At 39.8% G+C, this 23,937-nt stretch overlaps 1 protein-coding gene across 1 annotated transcript in view; it reads left to right on the top strand.

Annotated features, from left to right (window-relative positions):
* The window catches only part of LOC101849383 (methyltransferase-like protein 24), a gene marked incomplete in the record, with an annotated part of 45,211 nt that overhangs the window by 15,713 nt on the left and 5,561 nt on the right, over positions 1-23,937 (top strand). The window contains 2 exon segments of the mRNA XM_005101968.3: positions 4,035-4,065; positions 19,972-20,360. Coding sequence (XP_005102025.2) covers positions 20,180-20,360 — 181 coding nt within the window.

The raw sequence follows: 23,937 nt of genomic DNA on the forward strand, positions 1-23,937 counted from the left end.
ACAGACAGACAGACAGACAGACAGACAGACAGACAGACAGACAGACAGACAGACAGACAGACAGACAGACAGACAGACAGACAGAGACATAGTCAGAGATAGGGACAGTCATAACCTATCGATTTTTCATTGACTAAAGCATGTTCGATCATGCACCGCCTTTCTCACCGATTTAGCGCCCGGTATCTACAGAGACAAGCCTCATACCATGTTTATTTGTCCGGGATGGGCTTTTCAGTTTACGTATTCGTGATACTTTTCCACTACCCATGTTTAGCAACTTCTCTTCGAGTTAGGCTAAAGTAGTGAAATAGCCATACAATGTTCAAGAATTACACTTTGTGACCAAATGAAAGCGGCCAGACAACATTATGGTCACATTTACTCCAAACACAAGCCAGCTATGTGCATCACTCTCACCACTTTCCAGGTGTCCGCCGATGCAGCCATGTTTTTTTATAGCCTGGGGGCGATCGTCTTACATATCTGGGAAACAATGATGCATGGCAACCACCAGACCTTGACATCTGATCGTATGCGACAGGATGTCGTAAAACACAGTTTTAGTTGATACTTTGTTAGAGAACTTTCTTAAACACCCCCATCTTATCTCTTCAGAAGTGTTACTTGAAAGTGGTATACGATTTTTAAAAAAGGACGAGAGATGTGGACTATAGATATTAAAAAGAAACAAAGAAGCAAACCATACTAAAGCACCCGCCAACCACCTACTGTGACTATTTAAGAATCAATTCCGATGTTAATGCTATGTAGCAAATTGAAACTAAGGGTGAATTTTTTTAAGCTGTCATTCATCTGTATCTGGAGGTGTCATCGCTGACTAGATGTTGACTTGTAATGACCCCTCATCTTTCACGGTCGCGAGCTGCCGTTGCACATTCTGCCATATCCTGTCCAGTCGAGTCCACGTTCTTATGTTGTCCATCCGTGCTATTCTTTGCCTTACTCTGGTTCTCCTACCCCACATCTTTCCAATGGGTCTCGTATCTTTTAAAATGGCCATAGTATTGTATTTTTCTACATTCTATTTTGTTCAGCAGGGTCACATTCAGTGGAATGTGACACACCTCTTTTTTTTTGTCTTTTTGTTTTCCAACTTATTCTGGTCATTCTATGATAACACCACATCTTAAACGCATTAATTTTAATTTCTTATTTCCTTGTCAAAGTCCAGGTCTCCACGCCATAAAGGAATATGGGGAGGATGTAGCATTCCAGCATTCTCTTTCTTAAAGCAAGATATGGTTACCTGGATTTAAATAGTTTTTACATTTGACTGAATCTTGATTTTGCAGCTGCTGTTCTTATGTTTATTTCCTTTTCACTTCTTGCTTTATCTGTGATTGTTGCCCCTAGATACTTGAATTGGTGCTTTTGTTCGAGTCTCTCCCCCCATCTATGGTTATGTCTGTCGTTTTTCCCGAAGATTTTGACAAGACCGTTGTTTTTGCTTTCTTTGCGTTCATGTCGAGGCCTGCCTTAATGCTGTTCACTTTCACTAGTTTCACATTTTGGAAAGATATTCGTTTGTGTTTGCTAGCAGATCTGCATCTTCTATGTATCTCAGGTTATTGATCCCCTCCAAATAAACATGCCGTAACTTTGAAGAAATAAAGGCATACCACAATAATGCAATTTCTGGCTACACAATAGATTTATATTAGAATGTTAAGTAGTGTTATACAGGGTGCCCATTGGGGGATCGGGTCGGGTCGGGTCAGTCTGCTGCCTGATTGAGGTTGCAAAGCGCCTATCATGGTACACACCGATCGCGCACGACTAGTCGCTTCAAAAGCAAATGCGTTTGTTTTCAAGCGACGAGTCGGGCGATCACCCCGATCCAACCCGAAACAACACAATCCCATCCGTAATGGGCACCCCGTATAAGCTCTGCATAATTTATGGACTGAAACTGTTGTTAGAATTGGGTTTATGCGATCGACCTGAGTGCGAAATCGAACTATGGTGACCTGTTCTTTTCGTCGGTGGTTTTCTATCGATCAGTAAGATGTAATACTGGCTAAAACGAAGTGCAAAACGTCCTTGTGATGTACTTAGTGGGACAGAGTAGACCTGCTCTGAAAAACACCTTGAAATGAGAGAAACAGGAGAAACAGAGCAACCAACAGCGTATGCGCGCATGCACGTTCAGGTGAGAGAGAGAGAGAGAGAGAGAGAGAGAGAGAGAGAGAGAGAGAGAGAGAGAGAGAGAGAGAGAGAGAGAGAGAGAGAGAGAGAGAGAGAGAGAGAGAGAGAGAGAGAGAGAGAGAGAGAGAGAGAGAGAGAGAGAGAGAGAGAGAGAGAGAGAGAGGCAGGCAGACATACAGACAGAGACAGAGACAGAGACAGAAACAGACAGACAGACAGACAGACAGACAGACAGACAGACAGACAGACAGACAGACAGACAGACAGACAGACAGACAGACAGACAGAGACATAGTCAGAGATAGGGACAGTCATAACCTATCGATTTTTCATTGACTAAAGCATGTTCGATCATGCACCGCCTTTCTCACCGATTTAGCGCCCGGTATCTACAGAGACAAGCCTCATACCATGTTTATTTGTCCGGGATGGGCTTTTCAGTTTACGTATTCGTGATACTTTTCCACTACCCATGTTTAGCAACTTCTCTTCGAGTTAGGCTAAAGTAGTGAAATAGCCATACAATGTTCAAGAATTACACTTTGTGACCAAATGAAAGCGGCCAGACAACATTATGGTCACATTTACTCCAAACACAAGCCAGCTATGTGCATCACTCTCACCACTTTCCAGGTGTCCGCCGATGCAGCCATGTTTTTTTATAGCCTGGGGGCGATCGTCTTACATATCTGGGAAACAATGATGCATGGCAACCACCAGACCTTGACATCTGATCGTATGCGACAGGATGTCGTAAAACACAGTTTTAGTTGATACTTTGTTAGAGAACTTTCTTAAACACCCCCCAACCCCCCCCCCCCCCCCCGCGCCAAGACAACAACAACAAAAACACAAAAAACAACCCATTGTCAGGCCCCAAACTGGACCCCCAAACCCGTGTGTGGCCTTAACTTAAGTATTATTCTTTGAGTAAGAGAGGAAATCATTCTATGATCAGACATTTGATACTCGTATTTTGTATCTTCAGTATCTTCATTTTTTGGTATATTATTACGCACGACGCTGTATCCCGAATGATCCTTGTGTATTTTGTTTTGTCATCTGCCTCTCTTTGTGCTGTGATCCTTTGTTTGTGAGACGTCCAGTTTGGGCCAAGAATCTCCTATTACCATTTCTCCAGCGAGTCGTGTCTTTTAATATGCCTGAACCTTGCCTGAACTGACGAAGTAGTTTTGTCCTGGTGGAACTTGCCATGGACAGGTCTTTATGTTTTTATTTTGGGGTTTTTTGCGTGTGTTTCAGATTATGATCTTTCGGCGGCAGCGTGATTTATATAACACGTAACAATTGTCTGTTTTGCTCCAGTTAGTCCGTTCTGACCTTTCCATAATTGTATTGTGTAAGCTGTTCGGCTTTTGGGTTAAAAGGAATTTATTACATGAGTTATGGTGGGAGATCATGATTCACCATACGAGTGAAATAACCATGCTTTTTAGTCATGAGTTTCAACAAGTGGAAGTCGTTTGTTAGCACAGACTTGGGCATTGCACTAAAATCAAAGAGGTTATAATAGTACATGTACTAGAGGTCGCAGCTGTGACGTCGCCCACGTAAACTCACTATGGTTGTTCGGACCCGCTCAGCTCGCTTTGTCGCCATTTTTGAGAGGATTAGAAACAGCGCTGCCATGCTACGAGTCCCTCGCAATGCCTACGTCTTCATAGAGTTTGAAGCTCATTTCAGTTTTAATTTAAGTTATCTTTTCGGTTGCTGTTGTTTCATCATATAACATACACGCATACACAATACCGCACTCGCTTACCGATTGTGGGAAACAAATGCACTTACATATGGGCTACAAATGAACAGAGAGATATAATATGAGATATTGTTTGTTTTTCCAGGGTGGGGTGGAGAGGGGCAGAGGGAGACAAAGTGAGTAATGGATTGCTTTTATGTCATCTTGCCTACACTCTCCTTCTACTGATGCAAAGCCTAGGTCTTCATAGAATTAATGCGTTATTGTCTCAAAATTAGCAATTAATTGTAGGCTGGGATACTGTAAATCACTTCTTATTGTATAGATCCTGTATGCACACCCAAATAGCGTTGTTTAATATTCGGCACAACTATTTATATAATGACAACATTTTAAAATGCAACACTAAGATAAATAGCTAGTTTATCTTAACCGTTCACAATGGGTTTTTTTAAAATTGACATTGGTTGGCAATGGTGTTTGGCTACATAACACCCCATCTTCCCTGAATCTCTGCTGCTGCTGTTGCACACGCTGTTTGGCATCGATTCTGCAAATGAGATAGAATATCATGAGGGTCTTATTAGTGTGTAAATAATTACACCTGGTTGGCTACTTCATATTTTTTCATTCAACAACATCGACAGTGAGTGGTTCTTTTCCGTTCAGCCAGCCTTGAAAGTGTGCTAGAATTGCAGCTTCAGCTTCTAGCTGCTTCTCAGTCACATTCCTGTAAAATCTCTTTATTAATTGCATTACAGTGGAAACCTGATATAACAGGGATGGTGGGACCAGAGAAAAGGTCCTGTTATATCAGATCCCTGTTACATTAAAAATGCAAGGGGAGTAAGCATTTGTGGACAAATGCAGCTGTATTTGTTTATGGGTAGTTTCCCATGGCCTGCGCATGACACATTACGCCTGCGTGGCTAGATCGAAGTCTGCAGCACACCACAGTCCTCCGTCACTTCACCCGCTGCGTGTGTTTGCCGTGTCGTGGCTTGCATCATCACTGTGTTACTCTCTCTCTCTCTCTCTCTCTCTCTCTCTCTCTCTCTCTCTCTCTCTCTCTCTCTCTCTCTCTCTCTCTCTATCTCTCTCTTGTTGTTGTTGATGTTGTTGTTGATGTTGTTGTAGTAGTCGCTGTGATAAGAATAAGATATTGTTCAATTAAAGGCAGAGATGCTTAAAGTGTTGATACGGCTTGATAGCTAATGTATACATTGGTAACGAGCCTTTATCCCTGCTATAACCGACTGGGCTAGGATGAGGACCTGTTATTGCCGATAACTTTTAATAGAGACATAGAATAGGAAAAAACGGGGATTTTAAAAATCCCTGTTATACCGGATCCCTGTTATTACCGGGTCTGTTATATATGGCTTCCACTGTATTTGAAGATTATCTGGCTTATTTAAAGGTAAACAATCACAAAAATCACTACGAGTACGCTTTAGCAATAGGCAAATCACATGGAAAAAAAATCAACATAAAAAACTTCACGGAGTATCGTTAATCCATGATTGAACAGTGTTACTGTGCACCGACTGGCCTTTTATTCCTCTACGTAATGGCGGCGCGCCCCTCAAGTTTGACACTCGTGACGTCACAGCTAAGACCTCTTGTTCTATTTATAACCTCTTTGGCTAAAATACACCCTAAGACAGAATATACCAAGACGGGACAACAGGCCTCATTTCTGGTCTTACTGGTTCCCCTTGGTAACCAGCTTGCTGCGCGTTTAAAGCGTAAACACGACAGGGAGAAAGAGCGCACTACATGTATTCAACTCACTGAAATAGCTGCCTACTTTGATTTTCGTAATGGCAGATTTCCTTTGTTTTTTTAAAATGTTAACTGTTTGGTAATTATTTTGACTGGTTTTTGTTTACATTTTGAATATAGTGAGTTAAGAATAACAATTTTATGTACGGAAAGCGGCAGTGAGTTGAACATGTTCTGGGACATGATGATGTGACATGTTCAGTGACATGATGACGTAGATACGAAACGGTAGAAGTAGATTAGATCTTACAGCTAAAAGACTACAGGACAGCCAGTGATGCTCTGCAATGAACTGTTCTAACAGAATATACAATAGATTGGACTTTTTTTTCTTCGAAAGATACGGTCCGAGGTGCCAGACGTGGGGGAAGACAGAATCTGCTGAGCAAGTCACCAAAATGTCTCTTTTCTGAGAACTTTTTCTGCTCTGAGTCTTGAGCGCTTAGCGGACTCTCAGTTTACGAGTGCTAAGAAAAACTAACTGGGCGTGCTATACAGTCGTACCTATGTTACCGGGTATTTAAAGTTCCCAATCCTACGAACTCTGGAAAGAAACGAACCACCCCAAGAAAAAAGTACTTACTGTGCTAAGGAAAGGCTCATGCTTTTTACAACATGGAAATTCCTCAATCTCAAACATCATTTTCACTAGTCAAAAAAAAAAAAAAAAAAAAATCTTGCTTATTTATCTTGCCAAGAATAAGCTATTTTTGTTAAAATCATTTTGTATATATATATATATAGAATAATAGAAATGAAACCCCATCACATTGTGTTTGTTAACATAGGCGCCTATATTTATACAACAGCCTACATTTTTAAAAAAAAGGAATGTCATTGGGGAATCAAAACATAACAAAGTGATGCACATGTAGAATGCATGTCAATGGAAAGGCTAACTGGGGCAAGCTGTACACCCCAAAGTCCCAAGTCGGCTCAAAATAATGGAATTTCAGTTGTAGGTATTTTTAGCTTCCTCCGTCTCTCCAACAACTATTTCATCGCTCAAGAACCCACAAAGGCGCATTTTCCCTATACCAGGCATGCTCGTCACCGCCATCTTCTCATAAAGTAAATATTTTATGTTTCTTTATGGGCCGTTTTCTCAAAAGGCGACTTTTCTCTATACTTTTTCAAAATAACTCCACCATTTTTTATCCAATCTTCATGAAATTTTCACAGAATGAAGAGAGGATGTAATACTAAAAATTTGGCTGTTGATTTTTTAAAGTATATATGGAATAGACATTTGTTGGTGGTGTCTGGAGTATGGATTTTCACGGATTTTTTGCAAACTTAATTGCTACCTCAGGAAAAATTCATTAAAAATTTTCTAATTCGTTTAGGAAAAAAAACCAACAGACAAATTTTGTTATCTAATATTTGTTAACACGCGTGCAAAAAAATCAATTTCCATGAGCAATAAGTGCGGTATTCATTACGTAAGATGTCAACAAAGTTGAATATGGCCGCCGTATCCATGGAAACGAAACTTTTTTCTCAAATGTGATTGCAGATTTTAAGATTCCTTACTATGCTTGTTATATGTGTGACATTTAGTAAAATTTGGCTCAGTAATAAGTGAGATAGCCTTTAGGTGTAGCCCCCCCCCCCCCTCCTTAAATCTATGGATTCTGGAATGTCTAAGGTTATAATTTTGGTTAGGCCTAGTATCATATCAAAGAATGAACAACAATAAAAAGAACAACAATACTAATCTAGACTCTATGACTGATGAGTATGAGAACCCTTCAGCTAGAGTTCAGTAGCCTAACTGTTGACTAGATCAAGATCATCTAGATCATCTACACAGCAAGCTGTTCCCCAAAGTCAGAACTCCTATAGGCCTACAATTGCGGTCCCGTTTGCATTAAATCACAATCTAAAATCTAGATCAAGGCCCAAGTGCCCCTGTAGTAATTTTTACGTGTATCTTATTTAGATTTAGATCTAGATCTAAACTGAATTAAAATTATACATGTATCTAATCTAGACCAATAATGTAGATTATATATCTAGATCTAGATCTATATCTAAAGATAGATTATCTCTTGTCTATCTAGAATCTAGAGTCTAGAGATCTCTAGATCTAGATGATCTAGATTTAGATCTAGATTCACTCCCACAATGGCCGTCGTGTAAACAAACGAACCGCAATTGTACAGGAGAGCCGAAACAGTGCACCGAAAAAGAAGCCATTGAAACGAGTACAGAAGCTTAAGAACTGTTGATGTGATACATGTAGTGTGAATCAAGTTGCATGATGGTGTGTCTCCGCAAATTCACAAGTTATAGTCTAGAGTCGCTCTTTGGTCATTCTCCCACTACTAAATCTAGGTTTAGATCATCTACTTTCCGAACTGCACACTCTTGGCTGGGTGCACAACAATATCTAGATCCAGGGGCGAAGTGTCTATATAATCAAATACTCACTGCTTCCCTTCCTAATTTTGAAACGTTGTACCAGTCAAATTCACCCATAAACGTAAACGTTGTAAATTAAAGGTAAAAAGACGTTTCATAATCAACAATGAACAGTATGCCTAACATTCAAAACGGTTTCACTGCCACAGAAATAGCCTGCTCACCCCTCTCGGGCCACTCCATAAGCAGTCACAAGCTTTGATTAAATAAGCTTAAAGTGGGGCTGGAAGAGTCTACCAATAGAGTTGAAGGGAATACGTGCATAGCAGTCAATACTGTTTCATTGCCACATATACCCAGTTCACCCCTTTTGGGCCACAAATATAATCAGTCGTAAGCCCTGATTATGTAAGTGAACTATTACACTGGTCGAGTCTACCTTACAGATGTGAGGGGAACTAACTCCTAATAATCTCTTTACTGCTACGAGTGCTTTTTTTAACGTCCTATAATCAGATCGTGACCTCGATTATGATACCGGCTCCTGGCCGCGAAAAGCTAGACAAAACACAGCCAAAAGTGAAATTTTAAAAAAATGATAATTGTCATGTTCTACCAAATAGTTAGACTCCCTGGTAGATCTATAACATATTATAGATCTAGTACTGACATCTCTGCTTCCTTGTTTTGGGTTTGTGTCTTCACTTTTAAAGTTAAATTTAATTTTAATTGGAATTGATATTTAATAAGATACTTTCCCGATTATTTTGGCGGTTGAATTCCGGATTTGTTTTCATTCACACAACTTAAGAGTCGCCGCCTCTAGTAAGATTCTTGTGTGATATCTCCAGGCCATAATATCTGGTTCCGTTTCACTTTGATTACCCTGTCAAACAAGTCAGCCTTCGCCCCTGTCTAGATTTAGATCTAATCACAGGGTGGTTCACTCAACCAAAAAAATGTCCGCGGAAGTCCGCTCATTGCTTCAGATGGCGCTGCAGTCTTTGTTTTGAAGCTCTGTTTCTTTTCTCGAGAAGAAGAATAGGAATAGCACATTATTGACCTTTTGTACTCGTGTTTCAATTTCTCTGTTCAGTCGCCCATCCTCTGTGAATATACTTCCGAGGTACTTAAATTCTTGGACCTGTCTGAGACTGTTGCTGTTGGTGTGTATCCTTAATGGCTCTGGCTTTCTGCTTACTTTCATTGTTTCTGTTTTGTTGATGTTGATCTTCATGTCGTAGTTGTTACATTCTTCTTTTAATCTGGTGGTGTGCTGTTGGAGACTTCGTTCATCTTTGTGTGCCAAGCTTTGGTCATCAGCGAACAGTAATTCATTTAAGGCGTCTGGTTCTGTGTTGGCCTCTTTTGTAATTCTATCCATATATATTTGAGGCAGCGTGGTGGAATCAGGCTCTCGTCAAAATAATCAAAATGAGGAAACTTGCTTTTTTTCCGCAGGTTTGTGAATTTTTATCGAATTTTTGTTTTTTGGCTCATCACCTTTCACGCCCATTAATGAACTAATTTCTGTGTGAATTTTTCTGAAAAACGTTGATGAAAGGCATAAAAAAGTAAATTTTCAGTTACCACGGATTCTTAAGCTAAGGAAATATCTAATCTTTGGCGGCCATTTTCTGTCTAATTTTTCCTCTGAAAACAGGGTGACCCCTACCTCCTTCTTTCGCAAATGTCTCGACTTGTATTCAAGATAAATGGATATTGTTTTCATCCAAACAAAGACGAGTGAACAAGCTTTAAGATGATACCAATAACTCTACTTGCCCAAAATTTGACGAGAGCCTGATTCCACCACGCTGCCTCACATATGATATTAAATAGTAGTGGTGAAAGGACACAACCTTGTCTTACTCCGGATGTTATCTTGAACTATTCTGTGAGTCCCTCTGACGTTCTTACTGAACTCATGCAGTTCTCGTAAATCGCTCGTGTGTTATCTGGATAAGCGAACAAATAAAAAAATAAGTATGAATTACTGGGGAAGTTGGGCACAAAATCAACTTTCGAGCCTTGTTCGGACGCAAAATTGTGAAATCTCTACGACCTATGCGTTTTCAAAACGTTGGTGCTCCGGTCGTATTGAATCGATTATGATATACTTAAGTCCATTTAAAGGTACTTGAATTGAGGCTTCTTTCGGTATATTATTTTTACAGATTTGATTTCAAGTCAAAGTGCATAAAAATCATAATGAAAAGTTTTGAAAGGCCTTTTCAAACGGTTTTAAAAAATTGAAATATACGAAGTAAGAATACATGGCTGAAAAACTCTTCCTTTTTTCTATAACAAGAAGTAAACAGTTTTAGCACCAATACATGTTGATGAATGCTCGGAAGCTTGGAAACTTTCCCCGACAAAGCAAACGCGAGATGAGAATAGGCAGACGAGAGTCATGCCGGGGCGCCGCTGAAAAAGCACCTGGTAGTCTAGCTTATTTAATACATATTCTGCCACTCTTCTTGAATCTGTTTAAACTAGCTGGACCCCTTTCGATGAAAGGAATTATCGGTGCATTAACATCAACTGAAAGTCATTGGCCTACTATATTTATACTGTACTACTGGAATGGACCAATAAATCTTGAGAGATGCAAACAATAGACGGTCTGGATCTATACTCTCAAAACTAAATGCGCGTCGCGAAATCACTTCCGGCACTTCCGCTGTCAAGGATCAGAAAGACAGCAACACAGGTTTGTTTTGTTTCTCAGTGGAATAACCACAAAGGCCAAAGTAGGACGAGAACGTTTTGTCAATATATTTTTCTAAATTAAGGAAATGAATAAATAAAAAATCGGGCTCGCTATGGGGACGTATCTATCTTTTTGCAGGTACTTGCCAACTTTCAACTCTGCAGCTGTCGCAGTTTTATGGCAAAAGTGTCACATTGACATTGACATTGACGATTTAGTTGTTTGAGGCTCTAAGTAGAGCCTGTTCAACTATCTGGTAATGAACGACAATAATGCATGGCGTGAAGGCTAGACAAATCAGTTTTGGCAGGTGGGGATGTAAATAGTTGGGAGATCTTTTCAGTATTCGTCCAGATCTCTTAAATGTGTCCACGTTTTGGAGCTGACACCACTGATTCGGGAAGATTGTTCCAAATAGTATTTACCCTATTCTCAAGAAAGTTTGCCCTCACACACAATCTACTTCTTTGCTTCTGGAGCTTCTCTGAGTTGCCACAGAGTTGTGTGGTTGTTGCCTTTTTAAACGCTGGTCTTTCAGCGATGTAGCAGCCTTTGATATACTTGTACGTTTCTATCATATCACCACGTAATCTACGATGTTCCAGGGATGGAAGCTTTAGTTTTTTCAGTCTTTCAGAATAAGGCTTTTCTTTGAGGTTACTCAGCATTTTGGTAGCCCACCTTTGAACTTGTTCGATTTCACTACATTGTCCTTTTTCAAAGGGTTGCCAAACATAGTGTGCATACTCCAATAAAGGCATCACCAAACTCTTGTACAGAAAAACAAACATATCCTCGAAGGATCGTCTAATAAGCCCAACAATACGGTTCGCTTTTGATGTCATCTGGGCTATGTGCTCCTTGAATGTTAGTTTATTATCGACAACAACTCCTAAGTCTTTCTCTCTCTTTGTTACATTCAGTTTGTGTCTTGAGGTGCTTACATCCACTGCTTGGTCCATAAAGTATTCGTTTTCATTGTCTTTGCCAACTTTTAGGACACAACACTTTTACGGATGAAAACGAAGTAACCATCGTTGAGACCATTCTTGGAGGGTATCCAAATCATCCTGTAAATCTTGCGGTCCATTCACGGTGTCACTTATAACGTAGAGCTTTGTGTCATCAGCGAACATTTTGGCCGTCGTTTTAAGTCCTCAGGGAAGATCGTTGATATAAATTACAAACAAAGGGGGTCTAGAACTGATCCTTGCGGGATTCCAATTGTAACTTCAGCTTCCTCTGACCGTGATCCATTTATAACAACTCGTTGTTTTCTGCTGGTCAAAAAGTCCCTAACCCACTTGAGTACTCTCCTTTTAACCATGCTAAGAGCTTCTGTATAAGTCGCCTATAGCGAACGGAGTCAAAGGTTTTCTGATAGTCCAAATAAATGACACCCACTGACCCTCCTTCATCCATAACACTCGTCCAGTCATCTTTTTTAGTTTTAGTAGAGGTTTTACGGCGCTCGCAACTGCATCCAGTCATCTAAAGCTTCCAATAATTGTGTTATACATAAACGTCCAGTGTCGAATCCGTGTTGGTATTTAGAAATCAGCATGTTGTGTACAATATGGTCCATTATGTGCTCTCTTACGAGCTTTTCCATAACTTTGCAGATGACACATGTTAGGCTCACAGGTCGATAATTGTTAACTGCCGCCTTGTTACCTTTCTTGAATATTGGTGACACAAATGCCTTTTTCCATTCCACTGGTAATACTCCATCATTTAGTGTCCCCCTAAAGAGAATTCTTAGAGGTAGTGCAAGTACGTCAGCTGCCTGGGATAATACTCTGGGAGGGATGCCATCTGGTCCCGTTGCCTTGTTGACGTCAAGACTAACCAAAAGTTCTTTTACTGTCACCGTTTCAATATTGAAGTCTTGAAGTTCTGTGTTGTAGTCATACTCTTCAAAGTCTGGGGGTGATCTTGTGTCCTCGTTCGTAAAAATACTCTGAAAGAATTTATTTAGTAGTTCTGCTTTCTCTGTATCTGATTTTGTCTTTGTCCCATCGTCCTTGTTTGGGTCTGCGATACCGATCTTACTCTTAATCTTTGAGTTGGCGTAACTGTAAAATACCTTGGGGTTCTTCTTTGCCTCAATAGCGAATTTCTTTTCATAATTCCTGTTTGCCTTCGGACATGCTTTCCAAGCCTTGTTGTTCGCCTTATTGTATGCTATTTCATCCGTCGTCTTTCCCGTCCTATGCCATTTTCTGTATGCACGATGTTTCTTCACTGCCTCTAATGTGTCTTTATCCATGTATCTTTTATTTTTCCTCCCTGAAATATTCATCAGCGGTGTTGAAGCCCCAATGGCACCCTCAATTTTGCTCTTGATGACAGACCAAGTGTCTTCAACGTTCTTGTTAGCAAGCTCACTTTCCCAGTCATATGCTCCAATGTCCTCCCTCAGTTTCTCAACATCTGTTTTTCTAAAGTTTCTCCTAGTTACTTTGGGTGCGATACCTGCTGATAATGACAGAGTCATACGCAGACAAAGATGATCACTTTTACCTATACAAGCTTCGACTTTGATGCCTGTAACCAGCTGTTCAGTATTTGTAAAGACTAGATCTAGAATGTTAGGAGTCTCACCTTTTCTATATCTTGTGGGAGTCTTTTGATGCTGTATGAAGAATGCGTCTTTTGTAGCCTTGAGGAATTTAGTAGCTATGTGTTTTTCACCAGCGTTGCTAGTTTCAGTTTCCCAATCAATTTGTCTAAAAATAAAGTCACCCATTATGATTTTGTGAGTCTTTCTCAGTGACACCAGTTCAAAGAGCTTTTTCAGCTTCCGTGCATCCCCGTCAGCTGTAGGGCTGTGTTGACTTCTATAAATCAAGCCAATGAGTAATGAAACACTATCCTTAAGAACACATTTTACAAAACGTTTTTCACAAAAGTCATTGTCCAAGTCATCACACAACCCTTGTTTCAGTGCTTTTCTCACATACAACACTAGTCCTCGACCTTCTTCTTCCAGGTTGTGAAATAATTCATAGTCATAGCCATCCAAAGATAACCCACTCTCTTAAATTTTAAAACTTACATATTTAGGCTTTACTTCCGTTACAGCAATTATATCAGGCTGATAAATCTCCACCATAGACTTCAGCTCATTTCTTTTGTTCAACAATTGATCTGCATTTGTATACAAGCAAGTACAATTCTCTAAAGTATGTGCGTTCCGATTGGAATGAAATGTAGGTGAAAAAGAAGAAAATGAAGTGAAACCTCCACTCTGAATCGTCAGGGGACCGAGAGGGTTTTTCCCAATGTTCCGAATTTTGCCGTCTCTCCTCACCCAGTGAGCGAAACTGTCCCCCAAGTTTTTTTACCTCTCTTTCTTAGCCTTCAACTCCTGGTAGAGGGCATAGTCCTCCTCTCTCTCCTGGTTTGTCATATCTCTTCGCATCCCAATAGTCAAGTGTAACTTGTCCTGTTCTCCCTCATTTTTGTCCTTTGCTGCGTCTTTTCTTGCTTCTTCAGTTTCAAATTTCAGTAGTGTAGGTCTTGGCCTTTTCTCGCTTCCCCGGTCAATACCGCTGTCTCTGCTATCCTCTGTTCTGTTCCTACCAAATAATCTCCTGATATCAAAGGGTTTGCGAGTCACTCCCAGTTCCTCCATAATTTGTTCAATTGTTGCCCAATCCTTTTTCTTCCTGGTCTGACCTTCTTTATCCTCGCTTTCTGGTAAATCAAACATCAGTAAATTTTTCCTTCTCCTTGTTCTATCCTCATTTTCCAACCTCTGCTCTTTTGCTTTTTCATCCATGAATTTATTCACAGTTTCTAATTGCTTACATGCTTCTTTAATATTGCTTATAATTGAACTTTCCACTACGCATTTTAAGCTTTCTAGTTTTACCAATTGTTCTTTGACTTCACTGCTGTTCATTTCCTTATGAACAATTTTCCTCACCGTTTCACCTAATTCCTCTCGTATATTACCCTTTTTAATATTGAGAACTCTATCATTAATGCTTTTAACAGCACCAGAAACTTTATCGATGTCATTTCACATCTCAAACATGTGTTTCCAAGCTGCCAAAGGATTAATCCCCTTGCCGAAGTTTTGAGTTACCATGGCAAACATACATGCATACATAAACAGAAATACATGAATGCTGTGGGTATTTTACTCTCTTGTAGTATATCCCGAATCATCGGCATATATGTGAACGATTAAATATTGTATGTATTGTCGCAATACCTATCTATCTATCCATCCATCCATCCATCTATCCACCAATCCATACTTCCATCCATCTATCTATCCAACAAACCATCCATCCATCCATCTATATATCCATATATCTATCCATCTATCCATCCATCTATCTATCGAGAGCTGTAATCATCTCTCATGCGCCAGTGGAGCTGCCAATATAGAAAAGGCGTCGCTTCTGACAAGAGATTCTCTCAAACAACCGCCTCGTCTCCCGTGGGTCACCTGTGGCGTTTGTTAACCGGCGACCAACTGTCTGGAAGAACTGAATCGTCAGGGGACCGAGAGCGCCGGATGTTTTGACGGCCACTGGGACGAGGTGGTAACGGTCGCTGAGGCCTGCATACTTTCTAATTTTGGACTCCTCTGCCTTCTTGACGATGCTGCCGGGAGCAGAGGCAGAGGAGGTGATGGACAGTGTTGAGAACGAGTCGGAGCATGTGGCGTCCCACACGATGCATTTGCCACCCTCGAATGGAAAGATGGGGATGCCATCCGGCCTTTTGCCGTCGCCCCGGTAGAGGTCGGAGGGTTCAAAGGTGCAATGTAGGCCGGATGCATCAAGTGTACGCTTCACGATGTCGTTGAGACGTGGGAGACGACCACCACTCCTACGACAGGACAGTGGGTGTAGGTCGAAGCTATCGACTGATGAACCCCAACGGCATTTATGAGGCTCGCACAAATATATAATAGATGTATAGATTGATTCTCTCTTCCGCTTTCGTGGTTGTACACTCCATCATTTCAAAAGGTGTGGAATGAGTGAGCAGGGCTAGTGAACGGAAACGTCGCTTGTTTACAATTTACAATGGCGTCTTAGAAGTCGGACTTTTCCAAGATTAGATCTAAACTACAGTGACTCCAGGCTCCTCAATGAAACTGTGCACCCTTTAAATGATTTTGAAGGACTATTAATTTTGTCAAATTCGAAAGTTAAATGGTTCGGAAGTTTAAGGCAGCCAAAGTGTAAACTTTCATAAATACAATATATAGAGATAGAGATAGAGACAGAGATAGAGATGGTGGATCCCACGAAGTTTATAAGTAAGTTTATTGCTTATTTTTATGTGTTTAAGGAGAAGTAATTGTTTGTATAATTCTTATTTTACAATTTAAAGTGTCCTATTCAAATTTGGGAACCCATTCCTACGCTGAATTTACGTGATTTGGAGAACATGAGAACTTTACAAGACTCGCTACATTTTTTGTAATGGTTATTGAGCGGAAACAAACATTGTATAAATGATAAATATAACAATGCCGGTTGGCGCTCATATGACCTTATGCAGTTGCGAGCGCCGTAAAACCCTCTACTATACAGACCCAAAAAAAATCAATGCTTGTGTCCCCTGTGTGGTTTTGTTATGTCAGCACGCAGTAATAATGTTGAAAAGTGCTCTCAAACAAATCCATATTTGCATATTCAAACTGTCTTATGGTGACATATGTTCAGTGAAACAAGTGAGATCGATTGACGCAGGGAGAATAGTAAGGGAGAATATGATCTTAGTAAACCTAGAAGGAGTTTAATCAAAGTCTGCTGAAGTTAATCATGTTGTAATCATACATCTGTTATCTTCCCATGGCAACCTAGATCTGTTAGTATACGTTGTAGTTATGTTCGCAATACGAGGCCAAAATGGTGCTCGACGGGTGGTCGCGTCAAAAATGAGAAGAATTCAAATTGTTTCTATCTCGCTTCCCGTTCCATTTAACTTTTAATATGTAATACGTTTGCACTTTTTTGTCAGAAATTTTAATTTTTAATGGGAAAACTTCAGATGTGAGAAATAATTTTTAAAAATAAGTTTGAAGCATTATAGGGATTGAAGTTTGGCACCGGATCGGCTTTCCGGCGTTTTTCAGACGCAAAATAGTGGAATCTCCACCACCGATCACCCATGCGTTTTCAAAACGTCGGTGAACCGCTCGTACAGAATTGATTACAATGTAATAAGCCAATTTAAAAGTACTTAAATTGATGTTCTTTCAATTTATTTTAAGGGAGATTGAGGGGGGGAGGGTAGTTTTAAAGTTGACGATTTTGGGTCAATTGATGGTTTCTGGATTTTAAACGTATTTTAATATTTCAACCACTTGTAAATCTAAAAAATGTATCCTCTTTTTGTTATAATCAACGTTTTTCAGGTGTTCTGTCCTTGAACTTTTATTTTGACTATTATGTAACAAAATGTCGTTTATTTTCTCCAAACTTCAATTTTTGTTAGTTTTTCTTATTTACTTTTTTTATTTTCTATTTGATTCCAATGCAAGGTTTATTATTCACACCTTAACCTAATTTTATACAGGTGGAAAAGCAAATCGACAAAATGGGTTACATGAATGATTATGTAATCGAATTCAGAGGCATAAAAGGGTAGGTCAGTTATCCATTTCTAACTTTTTTCTTAATCAAGATATCCAAGATCCCAGCTTCTTAAAATTGTGTATTGAGTATATCTATCAACATATCGAATTTGAACAGATTTGGTTGGTAAATAAAAAATCCCTTTTACTTTATGAAAGCTGTTTATTTTTAATATGGCCACCGTTACCACGGTAACCATAAACTTAAACCAAAAAAATATAAATTTACATTTCAGAGATATTTTCCTGTTATACCTCCTTGCTATAAGGCTTTATCTAAAAAGGCCATAGTTATCGATATAGGTTTATAACCCTTTAAAGGGCTAATTAACTTTTAAACAAGCAAAGAACCCCCCCCTCCCCCCCACACGCACACCTTTGGAATGCTTTTATTAACGGATTTTATTGAAATATTCTGGTTAAAAATATATTGCTATAAATCTCATCCATTTTTCTATGATATGTAAACAGTTTTAGGACAGAAGCGTTGTTGAAAGTATCGAAGCTTGGAAACTTTCCTTGACTGAGCAAAAGAAAGTCATGTCGGTGCGCGGCCTTCCCTTAAGGAGAAGGTGGACACGGAGAAGAGAGAAGAGAAATAAAAATAGATATGCGTCATTCCGGTGTATGATAGCGTTTCTTTTTCTGCATACTAAATTTGAGTGTACTATTATTAGCCTAGACATGTTAATAACTGGGACGTCCCGAGTGGCTAAAAAGTGGGCGTACACAATTAAGATAACACGGTTGTGTATGAGAGAGAGAGAGAGAGAGAGAGAGAGAGAGAGAGAGAGAGAGAGAGAGAGAGAGAGAGAGAGAGAAAGAGAGAGAGAGAGAGAGAGCGAGAGAGAGAGGGTGAGTGAGAGAGAGAGAGAGAGAGAGGGAGAGAGAGAGAGAGAGAGAGCGAGCGAGAGAGAGAGAGAGAGAGAGAGAGAGAGAGAGAGAGAGAGAGAGAGAGAGAGAGAGAGAGAGAGATTTGGGAGGGAGGGTGAGCGTTTAAAGACTTCTGAAAATGGGATGTCCATAATAAAAACGTAAACAGAAGCATGTGCTACAGAGGTATGAAGCTAGTGTTTCTTTCAAAATAGATCCTCATCTTCTCCTTCAGTCGTCGGTAAAAACTATTTTAAATCTGAGATCATCGTTCCGCTGTTCATGGTAATAGAAACAGGACTATGAAATTAATGTTTTATACAATCTGTGTACTATTATATTGATCTTCACAGTATCATGTCATATATAATGTAGACAGCACGATAGACGGAAAGGTGAGTTGGGTACGTCAATAACTATAAGTACCTCGGGAAAATACGAGAGGTGGTCAATATTGGGGGAAACGATACAGGCAGTGTGCAACGTGTCTCCTTTTATTTGGGTTCAGCTCTTCGTCTCTTCTATCCTTAGATGTATAGACTGCTGAAAAAAGGTAAGCCATTTCGAGCTTTTAAAGTTAAAAATGAATGAATAAAATGAACGTCAATAGAAGGCAAATGTGAAAAACATCGAGTCCCCCCCCCCCCCCCCCTGTCCCAAATGCTATTTTAAAAGGAGCAATATTTTTTATGATATTTGAGTTGAATTTGAGGTATCGTTACCCGGCGTTACGGTCTTCAATGAGGAAGTGAACTGTTTGAATAGATCTAGCATAAGGTTCAGGTATGTTTTAAAATGAAGCGTAAAAAGTTCATAGTGGTTAGGCTACGGACTCTTAATAGTGAGGTTGCGGATTCGGGGGTTCGAGCCGCGGGAAAGGCACTTTACGTGAATTTTCCCCACTTCACCCCTGGTGGGAATGGGTACCCAGCTATAGACAGGGAAAGGTCTTCTCAGTATGTTAATGTTTTTGGGCTAATATGGCAGCTCGTAATGTATGCTTCCCAGGAAGTTGAGGTTGTTTCAGAGTGTTCTCAGGTCTGCTGGGGTAATAATATAGATTGTGAAGCGCATAGAGCCTGCTTTTGGGCGGGGATTTGTGCTATTAAATGCTATTTATTACTATTATTATTATTATTATTATTATTATTATTATTATTATTATTATTATTATTAAGTATTATTATTATTATTATTATTATTATTATTATTATTATTATTATTATTATTATTATTATAATTATTATTATTATTATTATTATTATTATTATTATTATTATTATTATGTAAAATACACTGAATATGAATTCGGAAAGATAATTAAAACGTTTTAAAATTCCTCTTGAGTTTTGGGGTGAAAAATCTTGGAAGTCCCGTGTACATGTCGCGCACGCTAAATTTCCCTTGTTGATTCAAAATCGATATGAGTAGGCTTTGGCTGCTACTCGTGCAAAATTTTGTTTAATCCTAAGTACTGAAAATGTTTAATGTGTCCCGCGCGTTCATATGACCGTATGCAATTAATGTTATTGCGAGCGCCATACAACACTTGCCAAACCAAAATACAATAGGTTCATTCCCATATCTTAGACACCTTCTTAAGTTTTGTTTCTCGAAAGGGACCTTACATGTTCACTGGGTAAATGGCAATGGAACGTCCTTATTTCGAAATTCTCGAGGCATAACGTCTGATCTCATGTCTGTCGTGTGATATTACCGTTTACTTTTTTTCTTGCCCAGGTGACGGTGGAGCTGTTTCCGACGGGACTTACGTGACATCAAGATTATACTGAAAAGTCAGCAAAAACAACATCATTTAGGTTACCACACTACATCAGTAGGAGTCTTCGTCCTATCACCACAGCATCCGCGGCAGCTTCATCACCAGCAGAAAGACACATTACCAAACATATTAAACAAACAAATCATAACGTGAAAGTAGAGCACGATGTCAGGGAAAGGAAAAGTCGTCGTTTTAACTGTGCTGGTCGTAGGCTTTGTCACAGCGTCTGTCTTTATCTCCCAAAGTCGCAGTGTTAAAGCCCAGTTAGTGGAGACCGTCAAGGTGATGAGGAAACAACAGCGGGAGTGGTTTCAAGCGGCAGATAACCGGCAAGCAGACGTAGCAGGTAAACTTCTCTGAAATGAAATGGTATTGTGATATATCCAGGCCCTGTCTGGTCCCGTCTCACTTTGATTACCCTGTCAAACAAGTCAGCCTTCGCTCCTGGATTCCTCTTCATCTGTATTTAATGTACTCTGGTCATCAGCAAATAGAAGCTCGTTCAGTTCATTGATATTATCATTTGTTGCTATCGTGATCTTATCCATGTAAGTGATAAAGAGTAGCGGGGAGAAAACACACCCAGACCTAATGGGGAACCAGCCCGATAGTCCTGTTCATCTTACGGCACACAGGTTGTTTTTATAAAGTGTCATGGTGTTCTCCAGCAATTGTCCTGTTACACCATATTCCTCTATGACTTCCCAAAGTTGACATCTATTTACCCTGTCGAACGCCTTTTCGTGGTCCACGAAGACGATATTGAGGTCTTTTCAAGTCCAGTGGCAGTCTAATACAACTGTCCTAATGCAAAAAAAGCGTCAGTACAGCCCCCGCCTTTTCAGAAGCCAAACTGGGATTCATTGAGTAGAGTCTCTACAATTGGTCTCATTCTTATTTCCAGTATCTTGGCAAACGTTTTACCCACATGGCTGAGAAGAGATATTCCTCCGTAGGCTCCACCGTCTCTTTTTTACCGTTCTTTTTCCAAATAGGTACAATGACTGCTCATTGTCAGTCTTCGGGTGTTATTTTTGTCGCCCAAGCCAGGTTAAATGTCCTCATAGCCAGAGTTCACCGATATGGCCGCTTAGTTTGATCTCTTCTGCTGTGATGTTTTCAACGCCTATCGCTTTGTTTGTGGGGCGTTCAACGCCTATCGCTTTGTTTGTGGGGGCTTTTCTTTATAACATCTTGGGTTTCACTCAGCAGTATTAATGGTTCTGGAGTTGTTTCTTTCGGTTAAAAGCTGCTTGGTGTTGTTGTTTCTCCTGTAGGATTCATGCAGCTCCTGGAAATAGCGTTCCCATCTTTTTTTAATCTTTGGCTTTCTAAAAATAAGGCCTCCCTTCTCATCACTGACTATTTCAGTTGGGTTGTCTGGTTCTTCCCGCATCCTCATGCTTTAACTCTCTTGTAAAACTCTCAAGGGTCTGCTTTACATTTTGCTACCAGCTGTTCTCCATTATACTGTCCAGGATCTGTTCTTAGCTTCCTTTACTACCCTTGATGTTTAACGGCGTTCCTTTCTGTATATGACGTAATCTTCTTCTGTCTTTGATTTCTGCCAATTTTTGAATTCCTTTATCTTCTGTTGGATGGCTTCCTTCACTTGGTCATTCCACCATATAGTTGTTTTCTTTTTCTGACCTCTTGCTTTCCTGGTGTTGCACTCTTCTTTTAATGCTCTGTTCTCACATGCTTTGAAGTGACTCCATTCCTCTTCAGTGTCTCCCGATTGATAGGGCAATTTGGGAAATACATCTTTCAAACGTTCATGTGTCTTATCTTTGGTATTGTCGATTTATATTTGTGAGAATTATGACTTCTCGTCGTTTCTTTGCTTCTCGCATTTTCCTGTTTGGTATGTCACGATAACTGGTCTGTGGTCAGTGTCTTTGATGTAAATGGCATCGGACTTCCGACGTCACGCTTATGACGTAATTAAATGGTAAATAGAATTTTACTCTTAATGTACATTACTTTTATTTCTATATATTGATTCTACATAAAACTACAAACAAAAGATACCTCATTGGTTACTATACGGCTTTTATTACGGATTTTATGACTTCTTGAAGCAGAATTTAGAAGTTTGGTGGCACAAAATGCAGTGCAAAAATTCGGCCACATCAGGGCGAAAATTGATTCTCAAAAATGGTTGCTGCTTCTGAACTTACAAAGATAGCTCAAAAATGTAAAAAGCTCTGACTACAGAAAGCCAAGCTCTTTCCTATAATCCTAATTTTAGTGGCCTCGGAGAAGTTTGAAAATTTCACTGAAGTGTCTCGGTGCGGTATTAGAGAAATCCCATTTTTCTAAAGAGGTTGAAAAAATGGAACAGTCTTACTCGATAAAGTACTTTTTCAGAAGTAACAAGTTTTGAGGTAAATTTAATCTGTTGTCTGTTCTATTTTTCCCCCAGCACCTGATTTTAAAAATATTTTTTAAAATCATCATGTCGGTGGTTTGTCTGTTGCTCGAGATCTTAAAAGTTAGTTTCATCAACTGACACTTCGTCTCCTATTTCTCATTTTAGATTGATAATCCTTTATTGCTATCTCTTTTGCTTTAGTCGTCCCTGTTGTTTCTTTTTCTCACTTTCTTGGAACAGTTTCGTCAATCTTTGGTTAACATCCTCCCGTTCACTGCCTTTCTTTCCTAAAGGCGCGAACTGTCTTTGAATTTCGACTATTCTAATTTTGTTCTTCCTTCATATTTTTGTCGATGGCGTCAAGTTCCTCAATCAGCGTGAGATCCATGTCTACCACGGGCGGCTCCTGGGGCTAAAAAGTGGGCGTGCACAATTAAGCAACAGCAGGTTGAAGATAGTCAAGGCCAGTCAAGGGCATAGTAAATGGGATGGCAGGATCTTTGGGTTGGTGAAGGATGGCTTTATGCTTTAATTTTCATTCTTTTTACTGGTCGCTTTGATTTCTAGAACTAAATCTGTTTGTTAGCTAAACATCAGTTTCTTTATCCTGCATTGGAACTGAACACGTGAGTAATAACGTTCACCACTCCACTACAAATCCATTCAAAGGCACAACTCATAGGGCGGTGACTTAAGTATGTCACGTTCACCTCCCTCAGGTCCACGGTCACAGAGTCGCTTAAAATAGTGGCAAGACAAGGAACCAATCACAATTCATTTGAGCATTCCGCTAGATTGCTCCGGGGATCACATAATTTTGGCATTGAATAGTGTGGAATAGTGTACATGCTATCTTGTGTATTTCTAGACTGCCTACTGTGGGCTATGTTTCGTGGGTGCACATTTGAGATGTGCGGTCTTGTTAATATTAATGTACCGCCAAACTCGCTACGAGTGACGTCATCGCTTGGGTTATCTGAAAGAGCGATTTATAGGTCAGATTGCCACTGTTGAATATTCTACTACGTTTAGTTAAAGCGCATGGCCTTTGGCATAGCATAGTAGATGTTTTACGGCGCTTTTGAGACATAAATGACAGTTACAGCGCCAGCGAGGACCTTGTTTAGAAGTAATATTTCGCTAGTGTTTGTTTCTGACTTCTTTTATTTCATGTTTGTTGGTGCTTTTCGTAATAGAACATTAAACAAATTTGGGCGGCACTGCACGAGCGTGCTCTATGGACGAACCGCGCCTGATGTCTACTCTAGATAGTTGAATTTATTCTATCATTTCATGGAGATTTTTCTTTTCTTTTTGTCTATTTAGATAGCACATAACATTCATCCCGGTGGTTGCAACTAAAGGCTTGGTCGATGTAGCTCGTATGCTTATAGTAATGTGAATTGTATCTCTTTAAAATGATGAAAGTCAAAGATGTATGGAGACAAAGCGGTAAGGTGCGAGGGAAGTTGGGAAGGGTGTGATTTAGAAATTGATCTCCACCGTTTGTGTGCGTATGTTTGTGTGTGAGTGAGCGTGTGTGTGTGTG

The sequence above is a fragment of the Aplysia californica genome, unplaced genomic scaffold (genome assembly GCF_000002075.1).
Source record: "Aplysia californica isolate F4 #8 unplaced genomic scaffold, AplCal3.0 scaffold00306, whole genome shotgun sequence".
Taxonomy (NCBI): domain Eukaryota; kingdom Metazoa; phylum Mollusca; class Gastropoda; order Aplysiida; family Aplysiidae; genus Aplysia; species Aplysia californica.